General features: G+C 50.0%; 2 protein-coding genes across 4 annotated transcripts in view; both read right to left on the bottom strand.

Moving 5' to 3' along the window:
• Window positions 1-366, bottom strand: part of PSMD1 (proteasome 26S subunit, non-ATPase 1) — a 92267-nt gene extending 91901 nt beyond the window's left edge. For 2 of the 3 annotated variants that reach the window (XM_063104422.1, XM_063104413.1), the window contains exon 1: window positions 181-366. In XM_063104422.1, the coding sequence (XP_062960492.1) occupies window positions 181-196 (16 nt within the window). In that variant the 5' untranslated portion in view covers window positions 197-366. The remainder of the gene's footprint in view (window positions 1-180) is intronic. The other variant, XM_063104428.1, reaches the window with a different exon arrangement.
• Window positions 367-8954: 8588 nt separating this feature from the next.
• On the bottom strand, window positions 8955-15567 carry C1H2orf72 (chromosome 1 C2orf72 homolog). Its single transcript, XM_063087957.1, has 3 exons — window positions 14952-15567; window positions 12218-12331; window positions 8955-9094 (listed from the first exon to the last, which is right to left on the bottom strand). The coding sequence occupies exons 1-3, from the start codon at window positions 15565-15567 to the stop codon at window positions 8955-8957; spliced, it is 870 nt and encodes a 289-aa protein (XP_062944027.1).
• Window positions 15568-20393: the final 4826 nt, after the last annotated feature.

Below are 20393 nucleotides of genomic sequence, written 5' to 3'. Positions count from 1 at the left end.
GTGGGGCCCGCAGCGGCCCGGCCAGACTCCCAGCCCCCCTGCCACGGGTGGGCCTTGGCCAGCGAGGGGCCGCGCAAGCCGGCGCTCCGCGGGAGGTGCCCAGTCACCGGCCCTGACTCAGCTAAAAGCCGGTGCGGCGGCGGCTCTTCCCTCTCGGCGCCGGCTCCGGGCCGCACTCACCGGCTGAGGTGATCATGGCTGCGCCCCGCACTACCCCGTCCGCTCGCTCGCCGTCCTGGCCGCGCCGTGTATCTGTCAGGTCAGGGTCCGCTCGCCCCGCCGCGCCGTCTCACTCCCCCGGTGCGGTGCTCAGTGAGCAGCCTCCTCGGGCGGCCGGCTCGATTCTCGGAAGGACCCCGCCTGCCGCGGGGCTGCCCTCCACCTCGCCTGCCAGCCGGCTCGAATTCTCCCACTGCCTGCGTCTTCCGCGCCGTCGCCATCTCCCCAGCTAGGGAGGAAGGGTCCACGAGAGCGCCATTGTTTTCTCTAGCTCTGTCGAGGTCAGAGCTCCCGCTCGGTGGAGAACTGGTCTGAACCTGATATCAGGCTTCAAAATAGCCACCCATGCAAAGAGAGGACCCCACCGTCACCCGCCATTGCTGAGAGAAAGGCTGCAGAGGGAGGTGAGTTCAGTGTGCACATCGCCACCTGCTGGATGGGAAGTCTCATTGCAGCACCCGCCCCGGGCCCCCAGCCAAGGCTGGGAGTTGAGGGTGTGGCGGAGGGTGTGGCGGAGAGTGTTTTCTTAGAAAAGTGACTTTCCTTTCTTTTCTTTTTTTAAAAAAAGCAAAGCCTGTCTTCAAAGAAATCCTCACAGAAGTGTTTTATTACATAATGAATCCATAAGTAATCATTGGTTTATTATAAAGTTGAACAATGAAGGTTTTTATTTACTTTTTATTTTACTGTACATTTACGTGTTTCAAAAATCAGAAGAATAAGTATATATACATATACATATATAGTGAAAAGTCTTCCATTCTTTCCTTTCATCTGCTCAGTTCTTCTCTCCCCTCATAGCAATGGATTCCTGGTTTCTAATATATCTTCAGAAATTAGAAATTAGAAATGCAAATGGTCATTTGCAGTCTTATATCAGCTTCAATAGCCAATGTACAATAGTTAGTACTAAGAAAGTTTTGACAAAGATTAGTGGCAAACGGTAGCATGTTTAAAGCTATTAGCCTTGCACTGTCAAGCTACTCTTTGATTGGGAAGAGGTGATGAAAGCTTATTTCTGCAGCCTTCTCAAAACCTTCTGCAGCCTTCTCCAACCTGGTGACACAAATCAATGTTTTGTGGTTGGCAGTGAATGAAATGTGGTTGATAACACATTTGAGTGTATGTGCAAATTAAAAAAAAATTAGTATTCTTAAGCTATTTGTTAAAATTATATTAAATATAATTATTAAGCACTTTTGAAGAGCCTGGGGCTCAAATTGAAAGGCACTGCCCATGTGCATGAAAAATAAACAGATTGAGTATTTGGGGTATAATTCTACCGAAGCACTTCCACCAGTCCCTCACATAAAGACACTTACTTGTGTGCCCCCAAACCCTAAAGGAGTCATAAACAAATGCTAATAAGTAATGGAAATGAGGCCTAGTGCAAGAAAATACTAGTTCAACAGGATGGTGAATGGCAACTGAGAGCATCAGGGAGGCAGTGGGGGATGGAGTGAGTGTCCTGTCTGCAGAGAGCAGCTGCTGCTCTGCTCCTGCAGTGTTGCCATGTAGGAACACGGCGTTACTGTTGTGAAAGCTTATGCTTTTTTCAAAAAAAGCCAGACATCAGAATTTCATGTGACATCTTTGGAATCTGAAATGTGGGCAACTAATTCAAAATGCTTTAAAACAGAGAGGTTGCTAGTTTACCAACTCTGCTTTTCAAGGAGAAGGCATTCTGTATGGGAAGAGGATCATGTGAAGGGCATCCCTCACCTTCTGAAGGAGAGACCTAAGGGAGCCTTTGACTCTTCTCTCCCCCCTCACCCATCTGCACCAGATCTTGTCCCCTTAATATCTCTCACACCAGCCATCGCCCATCCTCACTTCTTTAGTCTCCCCTTCTTTCCTGGCTGCAGCAGCCTCCAGCAGCCTTGACTTCCTGCTTACTGTCCCACCAGTCTCCAGTCCATTCTTCACTATCAAAACCAGTAGGACCTTCTCCTCCAGTTCTTTCTCCATCTTATGTCCCACCCCTCTGCCCTGGCATGCCACACTCCAGCCATCCTGAACCCCCGCAGCTCTCAGAGCAGCCACGTGGCCATGTTCCTTGTCTCTGACCTTGGTACCTGCTCTTCCCTCTGTCTTCCAGCCCATCTTCCCCACATCCCTGGCTAAAAAGACTTTTCTTGAGTCTCAGTCAAGCAGCATCTCCTCCAGGAATCTTTCCTTGCCCCCCCACCCCATGTGCTCCCTTACAGCCTTTATCCCACCCAGCTGTCATCACATCTCCTTATCCGTGTCCCGTCTGGACAAGGACCAACTCAAGGGCAAGCCCAAATATTCATCTCACTGTCCCCTATAGTAACTAGCACAGTGTCAGGCACATAATGCGTGCTCAATAAATGTTTGTTGGATGAACAAATGAATGCCTAGTTCTTGGCACAGGGCTGGAACTCAGATTCATGGTTCTGAAGCCCCTGCCTGCTTCAAGACTCTAAAAAGAGCTCTATTTACTTTTTAGGAAACTGAAATCGCAGAAAGAATCTTTGAGTGCTTTGTTCATAAACAACTATCTCCCTCCAAATTTAGGAGTGACAGGACACGTCTCCAAGCCCAGTCGAGCTCAGCTGTGGCCTCACACAGGTATGCCTGAGGGCCTCATCAGGGTGAAGGAAGTTAGTGGTGACCTGTCTGGCCCTGGCTGGGCCTCCTTCCCCCGCTGCGCCCACCTGGGTCAGGAGCGTTCCTTTCCGAGCTGCCGGAGACTCCCGTGCAGCGCCCCCTCGTGGTCACATGCTCCTCCCAAAGCGGAGAGCTCCTCCAGGGGAGCGAGCCCGGCGACAGCCACCCCTGCTCCCTCCCCAGCCTGCAGGCATTTAAATCCCGGGGGTTTTAGAAGGGCTCAGTCGTCCGGTCAAGAATCGAACTTGATTGCCCTTTGCACGGCAGCGTGGGGAGTGGAAAGGACAGGCATTGGAGCCGGGGACACCCGGGATCAAGTCCCTGTTCTGCCACTTACCCGCGCTGCGGCCGTGGGCGTCCCGAGGCCCGCCCGTCCCAGCCTCTCCTGCGATGGGGACGCATCCACCTACCTGGTCGGGCCGCCGGGGACACAGAGCAGCGCTCAGGAAACCGCAGATCGTTCGGCGACTCAACCACGAGGCAGGCAGCTGTTCCACGTCCAACACGCGTGCCACTTGTTTTCAGAGTAAAAGCGTTTATTCATGGGAGCAGAGATGTGAAACGCCAGGGACACGGGCCCCCATGGCTGGGTGTGTGGTGAGAAGCAAACGCCTCCGATGGCTGGAATGGATTGGGATGGACTGAGGCACTAAAGGACCTCGAGGACAACAGAGAAGCTGGGTTCTCTTCCCCCCCGAGGATGGGGTCCAGGAGGGCAACTCCTCGCTTGGGCAACCAAAGACTGCCCAGCATAAGCTGACTGCTGGAAGCTACTGTTCGTGCCTTGCTGGAGGGTGTGGGGAATGGCCTGGGATGACCACTCAGCTTCGGGCGAGTGGGGGCAGCTGTGACTTGTGCCCCAGGAACCACAAGGAACCCCCCAGACAGGTCTCTAGCCCAAGTTTCCCAGTTCTAGATCAGTACTGTCCAATACAGTAGTCAATCGCCACAAGTGCTATTGAGTTACTAGGGCAACCATGGAACTGAATCTAAATTTTATTGAATTTTAATAACTTGAAATGTAAAAACAGATACTCAGTTCAGTTACTGGAAAACTAAGTATATCTGGAGCAATTTGAGAAGGTGAATATCTTCACAACTGTAAATTAGATGAAATCTAAATACAGATTAAGTATTTCTGATGAAAATTTAATATCCAGATTGGGCTATAATTGTATTAAAGACTTAGCATGCAAAACAGAATGCAAAATGTCTCATTAATAATTTGCAGTTGAAATAATATTTGGGGCATATTGGACTAAGTAAAATATATTATTAAAATTAACCCTACCTGGGCCAGCCCGTGGCTCACTTGGGAGAGCGTGGTGCTGCCAACACCAAGTCAAGGGATAAGATCCCCTTACTGGTCATCTTTAAAAAAGAAAAAAAAAAAAATTAACCCTACTTTTTTCTTTTTACTTTTTTCTAATGTGGCTAATAGAAAATATAAAGCTACATATATGCCACGTTGTTAGATTTCTCTTAGACAGGACTGGTTTAGAACCTTTTCTAGGTCTTGTTTCCTCTGACCTCACATTCAGGGCTGGCCCTTTGGCGTGCTTTGGAGCTGCCATGTGCTGGGCCAGATCAGAACGGGGGGCAGAGATTGAAGGTGAGACCCACTCCTGTCAGGGAGCAAGCAAGGGACTGGGAGTGGTTGCCCTAGTGGCCAGGAGTTCTGGAGCAAGCAGTACACTGGGATGGCAGGTAGGGGTGAGGTTAGTCTGGGGTAATGATCTGAAGCAACACCCTGCTCTGAGAAGACCTAATTCACCAGTCAGGAAGAGAAGGGACTCAGAGCTACAAGACAGAGACCCAGTTTCTGCAACAAGGACTCATAATGTGGGCTTGATCACAAGGACTAAGCTAAGCACCTAACTACTGCACCTAAGTGCAGAGCAGGACAGCAACAAGCCCAACTTAAGATTTAAAATCCGGCTCCTACCTGAGGGTCTTCACCAGTCAAGAATCAGGTGGTCCTGGGTCTGCATTTGGGGCAGGAGCCCCAGCTGGGTCTGGCAGCCCCGGGGAGAAAGCCAGACAGGGTTCTCGCCCTTGCCAAAGCCACGATCTCACTTTGAACTCGAGCTACCCCACACCCTGGTCCCCCTGCAGTGGGATTTCTGGTACCCTGTGAAGCAAGGCATGGCCTAGTGAGCAGTCTCTGCCTCTGCTCCCAATCAGGCAGCCCAAATATAAGGCAACCAGATGGCTCTGGCTCCAGAGCCAAAGGCATCTGAGGGATGTGTGTGGGATCATGGTCATCCACGCTAGCTTGTACTCTATTAGGCCTCACGGCTGGCTTAACATCAGCACAGCCCAGTTAAGCAACTTACCCCCTTCTCCCCCTCCCCTTTCCCTTTTCTGCTCCAGGAACTGAGATTCCTCTTCTGGGAAGGGGTAAACATTACTGTTATCATCAAGGGAATGTCTTGTGGGCTGTGTCTAGCAGGCTTCAGGCTGGAATGCTTTGTACTGAGATAGTGGCTAATCAAGAGCCTTTGACTTAACCTATCATATGTCTGTCATTGGACCACAAGGGCTGTGTCACCTTGCATACCAGTGATTTCGAAATTGCCCATTACTCTGTTTGAACCCTCCCTAAAAGCCTTAGGGAGGCTTTCCTTAGTTTGGGGAGCTGATCTGGCTCAGTCTCCCCTCCACATTAGTGGAATAAACCTTTTGGCAGAGATGGCTCCTGACTCGGGTCTCTCTTTTCTCCATCTCGCCAAACCTAACAGTCCATTTCCCTCTGAACTCCAAGGTCACACAAGTGGCAGGCTGCCCAGGCCAAACTCCACATCAGTCCCAATCCCTGATCCACTGACACACAAAACCAGGCCACAAGGGACTGTGCAGCCCTTAGGCACAGACAGCCAGCTTCCTCTACTCGCTCACTGCTGGCTGTGCTTGCCACACAAGCAGGACAAAGTCCAGGCCTCCCGACTGCAGGGCACAAGCCCTGCAGCATTGTTCTGCTACACTTTAAAGCATAGACTTTCAAGGTAACTGGTCGTCATGAACCTTCCCTGGTGGTTTCAGTCCTCAGCTTTTTGCCAAGAGGGTTCATTCGGATCAAAGGTCTGGAGCCTCAGCTCTTGGCCCTCTGCCCTGCGAGTTTGCCTGAAGTGTTTGGTTTGAAAACCAAGGGATTCCTCTTGTGCAGTAACTCTTGGAGCCGAACACTTTGAAGAGAAACTGTGACACAGATGTCATAAAGGGTTCTCTGGGCTCATTAAGTCTGGTGTAGCTCCAGGTAAACCTGCACGTGCGCACACACACACTATTACATACCAAGCTGAATGTTATCTTTTTAAAAATCCCTTTTTAAATAGTCACTTATGCTTTGCAGTCATATGTTTTCTAATCTCAGCCAGTAGGGAGGTGGGGATGTCACCCAGGGCAGAGGCTGGGAGACTCTCAGGTCACAGCTTATTCCAGAGGCTTCCATCATTTGCCCAGATTCCCTGCTCCCAAGGGCCCCTGCAAGAAACACCTGATGAGAAAGAAGAGCCATTCTGTTTTCAATAAGATACCAATGAGGTACTGTTTGGTTTTATTAGATATAAGGAATTATCAATTCAAGTCAGAAGCAGTACAACCACTGCCATATTAGAAAGATTAGTACCTGAGGGCCCACACTGAGACCTGGCTAGGGGCCCCTCACTGATGGCTCCTGGGACCACTGACCTAATCCTGGGCCTCCGCCCTCACATAGGCCCACCCCAACCTTTGTGCCTTCTTAGGCACAAAGAGACCCACTACCAGGATCATCCTTTCTGGCACCCAACTCTTCTGTCTGCTAGAAAACAGCACTGAGACTGGCCCCACAAGGGCAGTCCCATCTCAAGCCCTGTTTTAGCAGTTGGAAAGTGGAATCCAAATCTCAGTAAGCAAAGACCTTCTCTCTTCATCAGTTCACAGAAAATACTGAAGGTAATCAAAGAATAATGTGCAAACCACCCTTCAGACCAGAAGCTGCAAACTCAAATGCCCACCGGGCCTGGTACCAGGCAGGTGTCATATGTGAGTGGAGCACAGTGGGGGTGGGTGAGTGGGAAGAGGGTCAGAGGGGGTGGGAAGGGGGACAGAGGGGCTCAAAGTGTGTGTGTGGTTGGGGGTGAACTGCAGCTGACTGCAGACAGCAGCATGCTCCCTTCTCCACCCACAAAACTAGATTTGTTTATGTGCGGTCTCCCAAATTTTATATATTGGAACAAATACAAAAGGTTTTTAAACCTTGTAATTTGTGCCTTAGGCAAATTCCTAAGTTAAAAAAATGCTCCTTCCTCCCACCAAATAATAGATCTCCAACCAAATTATTACAAAGAAATTAATAGAGAAATAGACAAAATATAGCAGCTTCAAAAATACAGGTCTCCTCCCATTTTAAAACAAAATCAATAAAATCAATGAATCAAAATTCACCGAGTTCATTCTTGTGTAAGGGGAAGCCAGCTTGTCCATCCACTGGTGAGACAGTCTTGCATTATTAAAATGATGCCTGCTACCAACCGTCCCCACATGGGATGCTGTCCTGCTTGTAGTTCTCACACTATCCCCCCAAGGCAGGCAAGGGATAGGGTTAGGCTTCCTATTACAGAGAAGAAATTGAGGCACAGAGCAGAGGGGCCCTCCTTAATACCATAGGGCCACTTGGCCAAAGAAGGCTTTGCATTCTACAATTTGGCACCATCACAGAGAGCTGAAATAACTAATCCAAGTTCTGTAGCACCTTGCAGGGCACTGAGCAATAATGGGCACAATTGTGTGTTTGCTGAAGGAATCACGCATGCATGAATGAAATTAGCTACTTCCCTTTGATAATGCTTCCCACCAGGGAGAATCAGGAGCTGCCCTGGCCATTGCAGATTCTGGATTTCTCCAGGGGCAGGCAAGGAAGACAAGGTAGGTCATGCAGAGTTCTCTCTGTGAGTGAAGAGATGGCTTTCCTGGGGCTCAGGGGAACATCGTCGACCCTGTCTGAATTATAAACACAGAGGAAAGCATTCAAGAACCACTCGGCTGTGTTTGCTTTGACCATAGGCTAGGACCTGAGACCTTGAGCAAGTCCTATGCCCCAGCACCCCATGCACCTAGCTTTCCTTCTGGTTTGGTGCCATGGGCAGCTCCCAGAATTCTTTTCCTCAAAGGACTTGGCAGAAAGTCAATGTCAACACGAGAAAGGGGCCCTTTCTTCTCACAGGCGTGGACAGCTATTTCTTTCCTGGCCCTGCAGCACATGAACGTCTTGGCCATGGCCTGACAGGCCCCCGGGACAACAGTACATTCTTTATTCTGGCTTGCTCTGGGAGCCAAGATCCCAGGAAGCTTGACCCTCTCTGCTCTGAGGGACTTTTCCTAGAATGTGACAGGGAAAAGGGATTGGCTTGTCCAGAGTTTCTCAAAGGTGTCACAATTGGCATTTTGAGTGAACCAATTCTTTGCTGTTGGAGACTGTCCTGCACATTATAGTATGCCCATTAAATGCCAGGGTACCCCACGGTCACAGTGACCCCCCCACACACACACATACACACATTTCCAGTGCTTCCTGGGAGGACAGTCTGGCCCTTGGTTGAAAGCCCCTGGGCTAGTAGCCCCCTCGTGTATTTGGGAAACAGAAGCCCTGTAGATCAAGTCCAAGATTGTGTCCAAGGCCACACCCCAGATCTGATGACTAGTGGCCTAGAGTTCTTTCCAGCTGCATTCTAAATGATGTGTGCTCAGGCACGTGCCTGAACATTGCAAACACACCACAGGATACTACAGGATACCACAGCACTGCAGAACCTCAAAGTAGAAAGTCATCTGTCTCCATGGCTTAGAGAAACTGAGGCACAGGGACACAAAATAACCTCACTGTGATCACATAGTGAGCAAATGCTAAGTGGGGAGCAGATTCCCAGGGGATGCATTTTCCTAGGCCCCGCTTCTCTTTGTAAGTCCTGCTGCCCAGCTGATAACTGTGAATGCAGCAGCCCTGCAGGTGGAGTCTTGGTAGTTACCAACAGCTGAGGTCAACTGGAGCCCTGGGAGCTCAATGAGAAGGAGCCTAGCCCCAGTCTATAGTTTAGAGTCAGAGACAGCCCAAGGTCCAGCCTTCATCTTGAGTCTCCAGTGGGCTCAGCAGGAGTGCAGAGGACTCCATCATGGGCTTTTGACCCCTTTCCAAGATCCTCCCAGTCTCCGTTGGGAAACATGGCTGTCAGTGCCACCTCCTCCTCAGGATCCTGGCAGTCATCTGGAACACAGGAGAAGGAATCATCCACTCAGAAGATAAAATTCTTTAGTGGGTAAGCTAGGACAGAAAGGGAGGAAGTTGGCCCCAGCAAGTATGTACTTAAAAAACAAAACAAAATGCATATCAAAAAACTTAAAAATGTACATACCCTCTGACTCAGCAATTCCACTTCGAGGGTTTTATCCTAAGGAAATAACTAGAAATAATTAGTGGGACTGCTGCAGCCATCTTGCTACCAGCCTAAAGATGAAACCAACACGAAGGATGGTCAGCACAGAGAAGGAAGGATCCTGGGGCCCTGATGGGGTCACTGAGCCCCTGACTCAACTATCACTGAAGTGGACTCTGCTTCTGGACTGTCTTAGGTGTGATCGTGAATTCCCTTACTGCTTATGCTGGTTTGAGTCATAGCTTCTTTACCTGCAGCTGAAAGCACCCTAACTGATGCCCTGTCCAACATCAGGGCCGGCTGAGCAAACTGCAGCTCACACACGTGGTGGGGCTCAGGCATTAAAAACATGCTATATTAAATTCCATAGAACTAAACACACGCATGCATGCACACAAATATAAGTAATAGAGGGGAAGTCTGAATAAGATCTGTGGATTGCATTAATGCCAACACCCTGGTTGTGGTACTGCACTATAGCTTTCCAAGATGCTACCATTGGGGAAACTGGGCAAAGTGCACATGGCATCTCTCTGTACGACTTCTTATGACTGCATGTGAATCTACCATTACCTCAAAGAAAATAAAGATAAAAGATGTTGTTTATGTATACATATTGCTGTGGAAAGACAGTCACAATGTTACTGATGAGGAAAGCAGATAGATTCCAAAACAATATGCATAAGTGTATGTAAGTATAATATCCTATACTTATCATATATACTATAAATATATATACACGTATATAACCCATAAATTCCACTTGCATTTTAATGTATTCACTTCTACACGAGAGGGAAGTTATCCAAGATTTATGTAAAATTGTTAATGATTCCTTTGCTTTATTTTTTTCCCTTTAGTTTCCAGATATATCCAAAATTATGGTTGAAGTTAACATTTTTACAATTAAATATGTTAAATATCTGCTGCATTTTCCAGATTACTTATATATTATATAGAAGTAAATTTATCAAAATTTAAATAGCACAAGGAGAGAGTGTTATTGATTGCAGTTATCCCTGAGTGGTGGAATTAAGTGAATGATTTTACTTTCTTTTTTTTTTTTTGTATTTTTTGAGCTTTCAACTGATAGGCAGAATTCTTTTTATTTTTTGGTTTGACAGGGATCAAACTGTGGACCTTGGTGTGATTAGCACCATGCTCTAACCTACTGAGTAAACCAGCCAGCCCCTTGTGATAGGAAGAATTCTAAGATCACTCCCAAGGTCCTGGCCCCCCAAGTGTACTGACCCTATATAAACCCCTCCCTTGAGTGCGGGTGGAGTCTGTGAATATGATGGGATCATTGCTCCATTGATTAGGGCAAATCATATGACAAAGGTGATGGCTAGTCACCTCCCAGATTACTTTACATTATGTGAGACCCCCTCCGCAGCCTGGAGAGAGAGATTCTCCTGCCGATTGAAGGAGCAGCTGTTCAGAGAGGCTGGTGAGAGGAAGGAACTGTGAGAGCCTCAGCTGACGGCCCACAAGAAGTCAGGGACCTAATGAGTGTGTGTTTTAAGCTGCTAAGTTTGTGGTAATTTGTTATGCAGCAATAGGAAACTGATACATCTGATACAACTAATGCACAATAAAAGTTTATTTTAGGGCCGACCCCGTGGCTCACTCGGGAGAGTGCAGCGCTGGGAGCGCAGCAGCGCTCCCGCCGCGCATTCGGATCCTATATAGGGATGGCCTGTGCGCTCACTGGCTGAGCGTGGTCACAAAAAAGGACCAAAAAAACAAAAAAGTTTATTTTAAACCACTGACCATTGTGTCTGTAACAAAACTACACTTCTCAGTACACTTTGGGGGTGAGGTCATGTCCATTCAGTGGGCTTCAACCCGCTGCCCTGAGGGCACTAGTTCCCTGTTGTCAGTGGTCTTAGTTACCCGAGGTACAGCACAATAAGGTATTTTGAGAGAACGACTGAGCACATTCACATAACTTTGATTACAGTATGTTGTTATAATTGTTCTATTTTATTCTTAGTTACTATTGTTCACATTTTACTGTGCCTGATTTATAAATTAAACTTTATCACAGCCATGTATGCATAGGAAAAACCAGTATGTATGAGGTTCGGTACTATCCGCAGTTTCAGGCCTCCCCTGGGGGTCTTGGAATGTAATCCCTGAGGATTGGTGGGGGGGCTACCATACTTTCTGTCTCCCTAAGAACAGCCTCGGCACCTAGGGCTGTCTTTCCTTCACTTTTTCCCTCACCTCCATTTAGCGGCCTGATGATTCCACCCCAGAAACGGCTCCCGGGAAAGTTCCTTCCTCTCCCTTCCCACTGCCCCTGTCAGGTCCAGACCACCTGTCGCCCCTCCTGGGACTATTCCAGTCCCCTCCTAGCTGGGCTCTGCTTCTGGCCCCTCCTTGCTCTAAACACACCCCTGCTCAGAAATAATCAGTGGCTCCCTACTCCTGAAGGACTCAAGTCCAGGGCCCCGATTTGGTTGCAACTCCTCTCTAGAGTCAGGCCTCGCTGGTCTCCTGCACCTCACCCCGAACACTCTGGATGACAGTCCCCTTTCTGAGCATGACATCATGCTGTTGAGCCTTTGTTCAGGAGCTCCTTCTCCAAACCTTCCCATTTCTGCCTATGAAAATCCCAACATTCCCAGCTCGAATGCCTTGCTCCATGATACTCCCTGGATCCTCAGGAGAGACTCTGTGCATTGAGTCCCATGCACCCCACCACGCACGTGGTGACACCTGCATTACAGCCCTCCCCACACCGCATTCATCAGGCGGGACTCTGGGGCAAGAGTCCTGCCTGGCGAATGGGCACCCAGCGTTGCTCACCTTCACGCCTGGCACACGGCAAGTGTTCCATGGATATTGGTCCCATCTGTCCCTAAGGTTCCCCTGTCCACATAACCACTCCCACAGTCCCATGCACTGGGCCCTCAGGGTCCAGGAGGTCAGGAAGGTGGAACACTCACCCTGAGCTGGGCCACTGGAGGCAGCAGCATCCCAGTCCTTCCTCTGGCTCCAGGGACCCCAGGAAAAGCAGGCCAGCAGTCCTAGGAAGCCTGGCCTCTCCCAGGCTCCTTCTGCTAGAAAGAACACAAAGCCCCAGAGGCAGAGAGAGGATCAGAGGGTTCTCGCTTCACAAGACTGAGAGATTTTCTGTTTAGCAAACCAAGGGCCTCAACTGCCAACTGCCCTAGTTTCAACTGCTGATTAAAAGAACAAAGATTCTGATTTGCAAAAGTGGGTGGGTTTTTGTGCTTGAAAAAAGAACCAAAAAATAACTGCTTTATCTATGCTAGTTCATTTCATCCTTGCAAAAACCCTAGGAGGTAGGTACCATACTGGGGAAACCACAGCAACAAGAATGACATCAAATTAATTACAATTACATACCAAGAAAAATACTCGAAGAGCAGTAATTTCCCCCAATTTCTAGTTCAAACTGTTTCTTAACAGGAATAAATGGATTTAATCTTTTTGATAATTACAAAAAGTCAACAGAACTCAGCTTAAAAAAAAAAAAAACTCCAGACAGCCAAAACTAGAAAAATTCTTGTTCATAATCTTTACTCAGAGCCTGTTTACTCTTAATTTGCCCCCAATTCTAACAAGACTGGAGCCTTAGCTGTCAACCCCAAAGCAGCTGGATTAGGCACCATAAACTGGGTGAAAGGGCACTGCTAAAAGGCAAGCAATCTAAAAGAATAAGAATCAGTATCAGGCAGTAAGGAAAGAGATCAGAAAACTTTAAAAAACCAGATGCAACTGCTAGCAAAACCATAGCGACATGAACCCATTTAATGTAAGAAAATAGTGCTGCCCACTGCAAAGCGTCAAAGAAATCGGTGATCAATGAGTTATAATTACACTTATGATCTTTAGACATTAGTGAAAGGTTTTATTTTGTTCAGAATGTTTTTATAAAGGTAGGAAAGCTTAAGATAGTAGAGAACGATTCCCTTGCAAAGTGTAAAAATTTCCAGTGTTAGTGTTTACTTAAAAGGAAGTAAGGATTCATTCATCAGTCTGCAAGCCAGGCAAGGTATCAGGAAATGGGAATGTAATGGTGGTTAAACTCATTGATGACAAAATCATGTGGTAAGCGTTTAGAGAGCGGGAGGGCAAAAGGTTCAGGGATTTCCCCAGTGAACTTGCAAACTGGAGTGGGGAAGGTCAGGGAAGCCTTCCTGGAGGAGGAAGTCCAGTTCTGAAAGGCAGCCATGGGACTGGCCAGGTGCAGGGGAGGTGGGGAGAAAAGGCTTTTCAGGTGAGGCAGCAGAGATGTGTGCAAAAGCTTGGGAAGCCACAGTGAGCTTGGCTCTGGGAATTGAAAGTTGTCCCTTGGGAATGGAAAAGGGCTGACAGACTAAAGGTTAAGAGAGTTTTCTACGCATCAGCTCATTAGGGTGCAGAAAATTTGTGTGAATTCCCGTCTTTCCCTCAGGGGACCAGCTCAGTGACAGGGCTGGCACAACAATCAGAAGAACAATCCACCTCTGGGCATTTCCCTTGTCTTTCAGGAAGCTGGTTGTTGAGTTTCAAATTTAGCCACACAGCCTCAGCTGAACTGTGCGCCTGGGAAAGGAAGGTCAGGGCAGGCTCTGCAGCTGTGAGGGATGGTCCTCGCCCAGGCAGGACGGTGTGCTGTGACATTTGTAACACCACAGGTGCCAGGTGTCCTTGCTGGGAAAGGTCCTCTCATGGTTCCCCATGTCTGGCATCTCCCGGTTGCTGGCTAACACACCAATACCTGGGGAGGCTCAACATAGCTCCTCCTTTCACTAACACTTTAAGAGCGAGCGGCTGGAGGGCTTGGAGGGCTGCCCAGGCTGGGCAGGGAGAGGGATCACGGAGCCAGGCAGTGCAAAGAGCTCCCAGTTTTGCCAGATCCAGCTATGCTTAATGTGCGTATTTTAATCCTCCTGAAAAACCTTGTGTTCCAGGAGGAGATTGTGACCCTTCTGCTGATGGCAGCAGTCACAGGGCTGGGAAAAGACCCTCTCTCCCCCGTCTACATTTTAGGAGAGTGTGGAGGAAAGAGGTGACCTCAGCCGACCTGGGGGAGGCAGGGAGACAGCTGTGGGCGCACAATCTGGGTGGGTGGCCAGTCTCTTGCACCCTCCGCCACACCTCCAAGCCCTTGGCACCTCGTCCATGCCTTCTTCCTATAACCCCGCAGAGCCTCTACCCTCCTAGAGCTGCGCAGCGTCCCAGAACCTAGCTGCTGGCACTGCCAACATCCTTAGTCCCAGTTCGGCCACCCTCCCCCAAACTTTCGCATCCCAAGGTTTTCCCATCTCCTTCCTCTACTCACCTTCCCCAACTTCTAGATATCCACCCTGCACAGTCCAACCCTTCTCTCTACCCACCTCCCCAACTCCTAGCTAGACATCTGCCCTGCACAGTCCAACTCTTCTCTCTACCCACTTCCCCTAGCCTTCTGCTTGTCCCTTCGGCTTGTCCCTTCGGCTTTCCTAGGTCCCCGCATCTCCCTGCACTCCGGATCCTCCCGGGACAGACTCGACCCCTTGCCCAGGGCCCGCTCCCCGCTAGCTGGGAGACCTAGTACTAGGCACCTCCCCAATCTGGACCTCAGTTTACCTAGCTGCACAACGACAGGGGCCGGGCCTAAAGGGGTCCAACTTGGGGGCCTTCCTCCAGCCGCCGCCCGTCCGCGCCCAGCCGGACCCAACGCAGCCTCACCTGGTCGCCCGGGCCCGGCGGCTTGCAGGGCCCTGCAGGCGGCCTCCTGGACGCCTAGGCTGGAGTCCGGGCGACCGGGGCAGTAGGCGGCCGCCTGCACCGGGCCCCCAGCCTCGCGGCCGAACACGGCGCGCAGCAGCGACTCCAGCAGCCGCAGCCCCGGCGCCGCCGCGTCCTCGGGCCCGGCCTCGACCACCAGCACCCCGACCAGCGCCGCGCCGGCCCGCCGCCGGCAGCGCACGTCCCGCAGCATCTCCCGCACGCGGCGCCGCGGCTCCCGGGCGGCCAGCGACGACGCGCGGCACAGCACGAAGACCAGCGGCGAGCGGATGGCGCGCGCCGCCGCCCCCGGCGCCCTCTGCGCCCCGCACGCCGCCGCCCCGGGCCCCGCGCCGCCCGGCTTGGGCCCCGCGCCGCCCGGCTTGGCCGCCGCTTGCTCGGGCGGGAACACGGCCCGGGCGAAGTCCCGCAGCAGCGCGCGGCTCTGCTCGCGCTCCCACAGCTCGCCCACCAGCAGCACCTGCCCGCGGCCCCCGGCCGCCTCCACCAGCGCCTGCAAGGGCGGCTCGGCCGGGCGCGCGGGCCGGGCCGCCAGCGCCTCCAGCTCGCGCTCCATGCCCGCCGGCCTCTGAGCCGCGCCGGCCCGGGCGCACTCGCTGCCCGCCTCTCGGGGCGGCCGCGCGGGGTCGAGAGGACACGCCCCCAGGGCCGGGACCGGCTCCCCGCCCACCGCCCCGAGCGCTCTACGGGTGGCTCCTCCCGCAGTCCCTGTGGCAGACGCGGGGACACCGAGCGCCATCCACCCACCCAGATAGACCCTTACCAGGGAAGATGGTTTGCAGACCTGGAGCAGGTACATGCGAGCAGCCCGCGTGGTTGCGGCGCAGGCACCTTTGGAGACAGAGCCTGCTTCCAACTGCGGCTTTGAAGGAAGAGTGGGGTGCGCAGAGAAGGGGTAAGAGACAAGAGGGGAGGCAGGAGATACTTCTGCCACCCGACTCTCTTTTGGGGCCTTCAACATTTAACGAAAGCTGACTGGGGACCCATTATTTCCGCAAATACTTGACAATGCGCGGGGCACCGCCCTGGGCGCTGGGGGTGAAAACCAGGAAGGCGGCCCGTGTTGCTCCCTGTGGGGCACAGTCTAGGGGGCGGGGGTGGGACATGGAGCTCTGATCTGAGTGGGGGCGGAGGGGCAGCAGGAGACGATGTCAGGAGGCCGGGTCAGAGGCAGGAATGCATTTACTTCCATTCTAAGGGTCTAGGTGAGCCTTGACCATTAGAATATTCTGTGATGATGGAAATGTTTTACGTTGTCTACACTGTCGATGCAGTAGCCACGAGCCACATGTGGCTATTACTGAGCACTTGAAATCTGGCTAGTGAAACTGAGGAACTGGCTTTTACATTTCATTTAATTGTAGTTAAATTTATATAACCACGTGTGGCTCATACCATGGCCTTGGACAGCGCAGGTCAGGCCTTTACTTCCCCATCTGTTACACAGTAGTAGACCAAAGGCCCCTTTGGGTCAAAGCCCTCTCCTTCATTGTTTAACCCCCAATCCTCTCTTCTAGTTACCTTGTTTCCTGCCCCCTATAATTATGCTGAAACATCTCCTCCAGGAGACTTTTGTGTGTCCCTAAAACAAACCTTTCTCAAGCCGCTATTATGTGCAAGAGTGGGTGATTCAGAGCTCTACAAGGCACAGCTCTGCCCTAAGTCTAATCGTCCAGCAGTTGTTTTAGCCCGCATTTGGGGGAAGGACCCCATATCTCTGGTGGGGTCCTGATTAATGTGACTTTTTGCCTCTGCATACCATCTTTGGGACTCCCTGGGAAGGGTGGTGCCTCAATGCCCAGAGCAGAAATCAGGGGCTGGGGTGGGAAAAACCCCGGATTTGGAGCAAGAAGCCCTGGGCTGGAATCAGGGTTGTGTTACAGCACCAGCTGCTCAGTTTAGTCATTCAGCTGGTACTCACTGAGCATCTCTGGTACACACTGTGTCCAGTGCTGGGGAGACAGCTGTGCAGGCAAACTGCTATCTTCATGGAGCTGACAGTCTAGTGGGGGATGCGGGAGAAGCACTAAGCAAGTGAACACATAAACAACAGCTTCAGATGGTGATCGGTGCTATGGAAGAGATACTGCAGGACTGACAGGATGATAATGTACTTGAGATGCTGCTGGTCCCTTCCTGTGATGACAACCCTGAAGGTGCCACAGGTATGAGAGGGTGGTTGTAAGGACTCTGAGAAATTAATACAAAAAATGGAAGTCCCCTCTCCTCTGCCTCAGTGCCACAGAAGGGGAATAGGCTGGGGGAACACCTTATATTTGTGCTCTTTTCTCCACCCACATTGGCCTCTCAAGATCATTGCCCACCCTCAACCCCACCCCCACCACTGCCATGGCGCTGGGAGGCAGAAAACAGTGTGCTAGCCAGGGATGGCAATGTCAGCCTGGGGTTAGAAGCACCGAACAACCACACCTGGCAGTCCCTTCTCCCCACTTTGTGGGTCAGGGCATTCCAACCACAGGCCCAGCTCATGAAGAGGGCAGTGGCCAGGAAGAGAGCCCGAAGTTCCCGGCGAGGAGCTTCTCTTGTGGTGGGTGTGGGAGTGGCACTTGGGAGGGGCCACACTCACACTGTAATGCCGGAGGCAGTTCCCTCCCCACCCCCATTCCTGAATTCCCCAGGAGGGATTCAAGGTAGAGTCTAGGCTTTAGCCTCTTCCAGGTATACTCGTTGCCAACAAAGGTGTCTGATGTCTAGGGAAACATGAATTCACTGGGAAAAATAATTAGACTTCTGGAAAGTATAAAACAAAGTAGATTTAGTGGATGCATGAATTGATTCATTTCAGCTGCTAATAACACAGACTCCACAAGTAACAGTGGCATACACACAAGGAATGTTTTTCTCTCTTGTAGAAGTTTAGAGGCAGACGGTTTATGGCTGATATAGTAGCTCTGTTTCATCAAGTCGTTGAGGACTCAGGTTTCATTCCAGGTCCCTATTCTCCCATCTCATCTTCATGATCCAACCTGGCAGCTAAAGCTCCAGCCATCCCATTTGTATTCCAAGCAGTTAGAAAGTAATAGGACTGTGGAAGAAACAAATATCAGATTGACTTCAGATTTCTTAACATCAACACTGGATTTAAGAAAAAGTTGGATAATAGCTTCAAAGTATCAAAGAAAAATAACTTTAAACCTACATTTGGATTTCTAGCTAAATAATCAGGTATATGAAGAATCAGAAGGTTTATCACACATAGTCTCTCTTTCAGAAGACTGTAAGAGGAAGCATCCATCAAGAAGAGAAGTAAATCTAGGAGTGCTCAATGACAGCAACAAGCGAGAGGGTGACATCACTTGTCTAAATCGACAGTGCAGTGCAGAACCAGCAGAGTGGGCCCTGAGTGGGCGTAAGCCAGGCAGAGTCCTACCCGGTGAACGGAAAGGGAATTGACCCCATCTTGGTCACCTCTTTGAGGAAGAGTGGGAGACAGCAGCAGACTAGAGAAAAACTGTCAGATGTTCTGGTATTTTTAGCACTTTCCTACAAGGCTTATCTAAAACCAACATGCTCTGCCTCCTAAGCTATTTGTTCCTATGCTCTAAATCTCCTGTGAAGGTGTCTCCTGGGGGCCTGTCCACCTCTCCTCCTGACACCACTGCCTCTTTCTGGCCCTGGCAGGGGCACAATCGGGCCTTAAACTAGATCTCTGACTCAAATTCCAAACTTTTCAGGGGTGGGATGGGGGATGGATCAGAGGGGACAGAATGTTAAACAAAGGTTGGAGTCCAGGGCCAGTGAAGTTTATCTTTACCTGTGTTATCTACACGGCAAAGGTTCTGGTATTAAATTAACAGGAAACTACAAAGACCTGGAAAAAAAGGCAGGATGCCAAGAATATTTCTTCCTCCTCTCCATCCATGTCCTGGAAAACATCATAAAACAAATAGGCTTCTTATTTTTCTGGTGTTCAATGGAGATGCAAAGTGAAACTAGGATTTCTGAAACAAATTGCCTCTTTGTATTTACTCAGGCAGAACTTGGTAGGAACCAGGAGTGACAAGGAAGTGCTGGTTTGGAAAACAAGGAAGAGAAATATGGGTCTACTTGCATGATACCTCCTTTCTCCTCTTTGCTTCGTCCCTTTCATCTGATAAAAAAAAATCTGCTCTGACCTGGTCAGCTAAATTATAGTGCCTTGGGAGATCTGGGATAAGCCAGTAGTCACATCCACCTGTTCTGGAAAACATTGTCATAGGACCATCATTACCTAGAAACAGTCAGGATGGCACAAGAAAGTCATAACCTTGATTCCTTCCTGTAATCCTTACCCTAGATCCCTGCGTGTAGGATGTCACCTAGTAACAATCCCATATCTACACGTCATGTACAACCAAAAGAAAACCTGATGAAGTAATTAGGCAGGGCTGTCCCCACTCTCTCCTTTGTTCCTTTGCCCTTCTTGTGATTATAAAATGCCAAGCTCTGGTAGCCCTCTTCTTCGGAGTGCATTTCTCAAGGAGATCTGACCTAAGCATTTCCCTGGTTGCAATTGTCATATTGGCTCAATAATTCCTATGCTTTATGTGTTTGGCCTCAGTTTCTTTTATGTCAACACATCCTAGTCTCCTTTCCTTTTCCTTCTTCCCTTCCCTTCTGCTATAGGTCGAACGTGTCCCCCCCAAAAGTTCATGTATCCATATTGTAATAGTGTTAAGAGAGTGGGAAATCTGACTGTGGTATCTGAAAGGTGGGGCCTTTAAGAGGTGATTGGATAGTGAGGACCATGTACTCATGAATGGATTAATCTGTTTATAGAACAGTGAATTAATGGTTTAGTGAGCTGTCACAGGAGGGGCACTGATGGCTTTATAAGGAAAGCAAGTGAACACGTTAAAGAGCTCTTGCCATCCTTGCAATGTGACACCATGTGTTGCTGTAGAGAGTCACCACCAAGAAGAAGGCCCTCACCAGATATGTCCCCCTGGACTGTGGACTTCCCAGCCTCCAAAACTATAAGAAATAAATTTTGTTTCTTTGTAAATTACCTACTTTCAGGTTATAAGCAACGAAAAACAAACTAATACACCCTCTCCCCACCTTCACCTTTTCCCTCTCTTCTCTCCTTCTATTCTCTCTTAAGACAATTGTTTTGGGTGCTACAGGGAAGGCAAGACCAGAGGGAGACTTTATGGGCTTTCTGGGGAGCCGTGTGAGGAATACTGTGCAGAGGAAAGAAATGGGGGAGGCCCAGGACCCACAGAGGAGTGAGGCTGAGCTGGGGGAGGCTATTTTAAAACTGGGTCTGACAAGGGGTGGTGGGTCATGTGGTGGAGCAGCCCCGCTCACCAATGTGCCAGGACATTATTAAGGTTTAAGAAAGCTGGAGGAAACACTGTGAGGCAGAGATCTGCCTTAAGT

The sequence above is a fragment of the Cynocephalus volans genome, chromosome 1 (assembly GCF_027409185.1).
Source record: "Cynocephalus volans isolate mCynVol1 chromosome 1, mCynVol1.pri, whole genome shotgun sequence".
Taxonomy (NCBI): domain Eukaryota; kingdom Metazoa; phylum Chordata; class Mammalia; order Dermoptera; family Cynocephalidae; genus Cynocephalus; species Cynocephalus volans.
The sequence above is the reverse complement of the archived record's forward strand: the minus strand, read 5'-3'. Positions and strand labels throughout refer to the sequence as shown.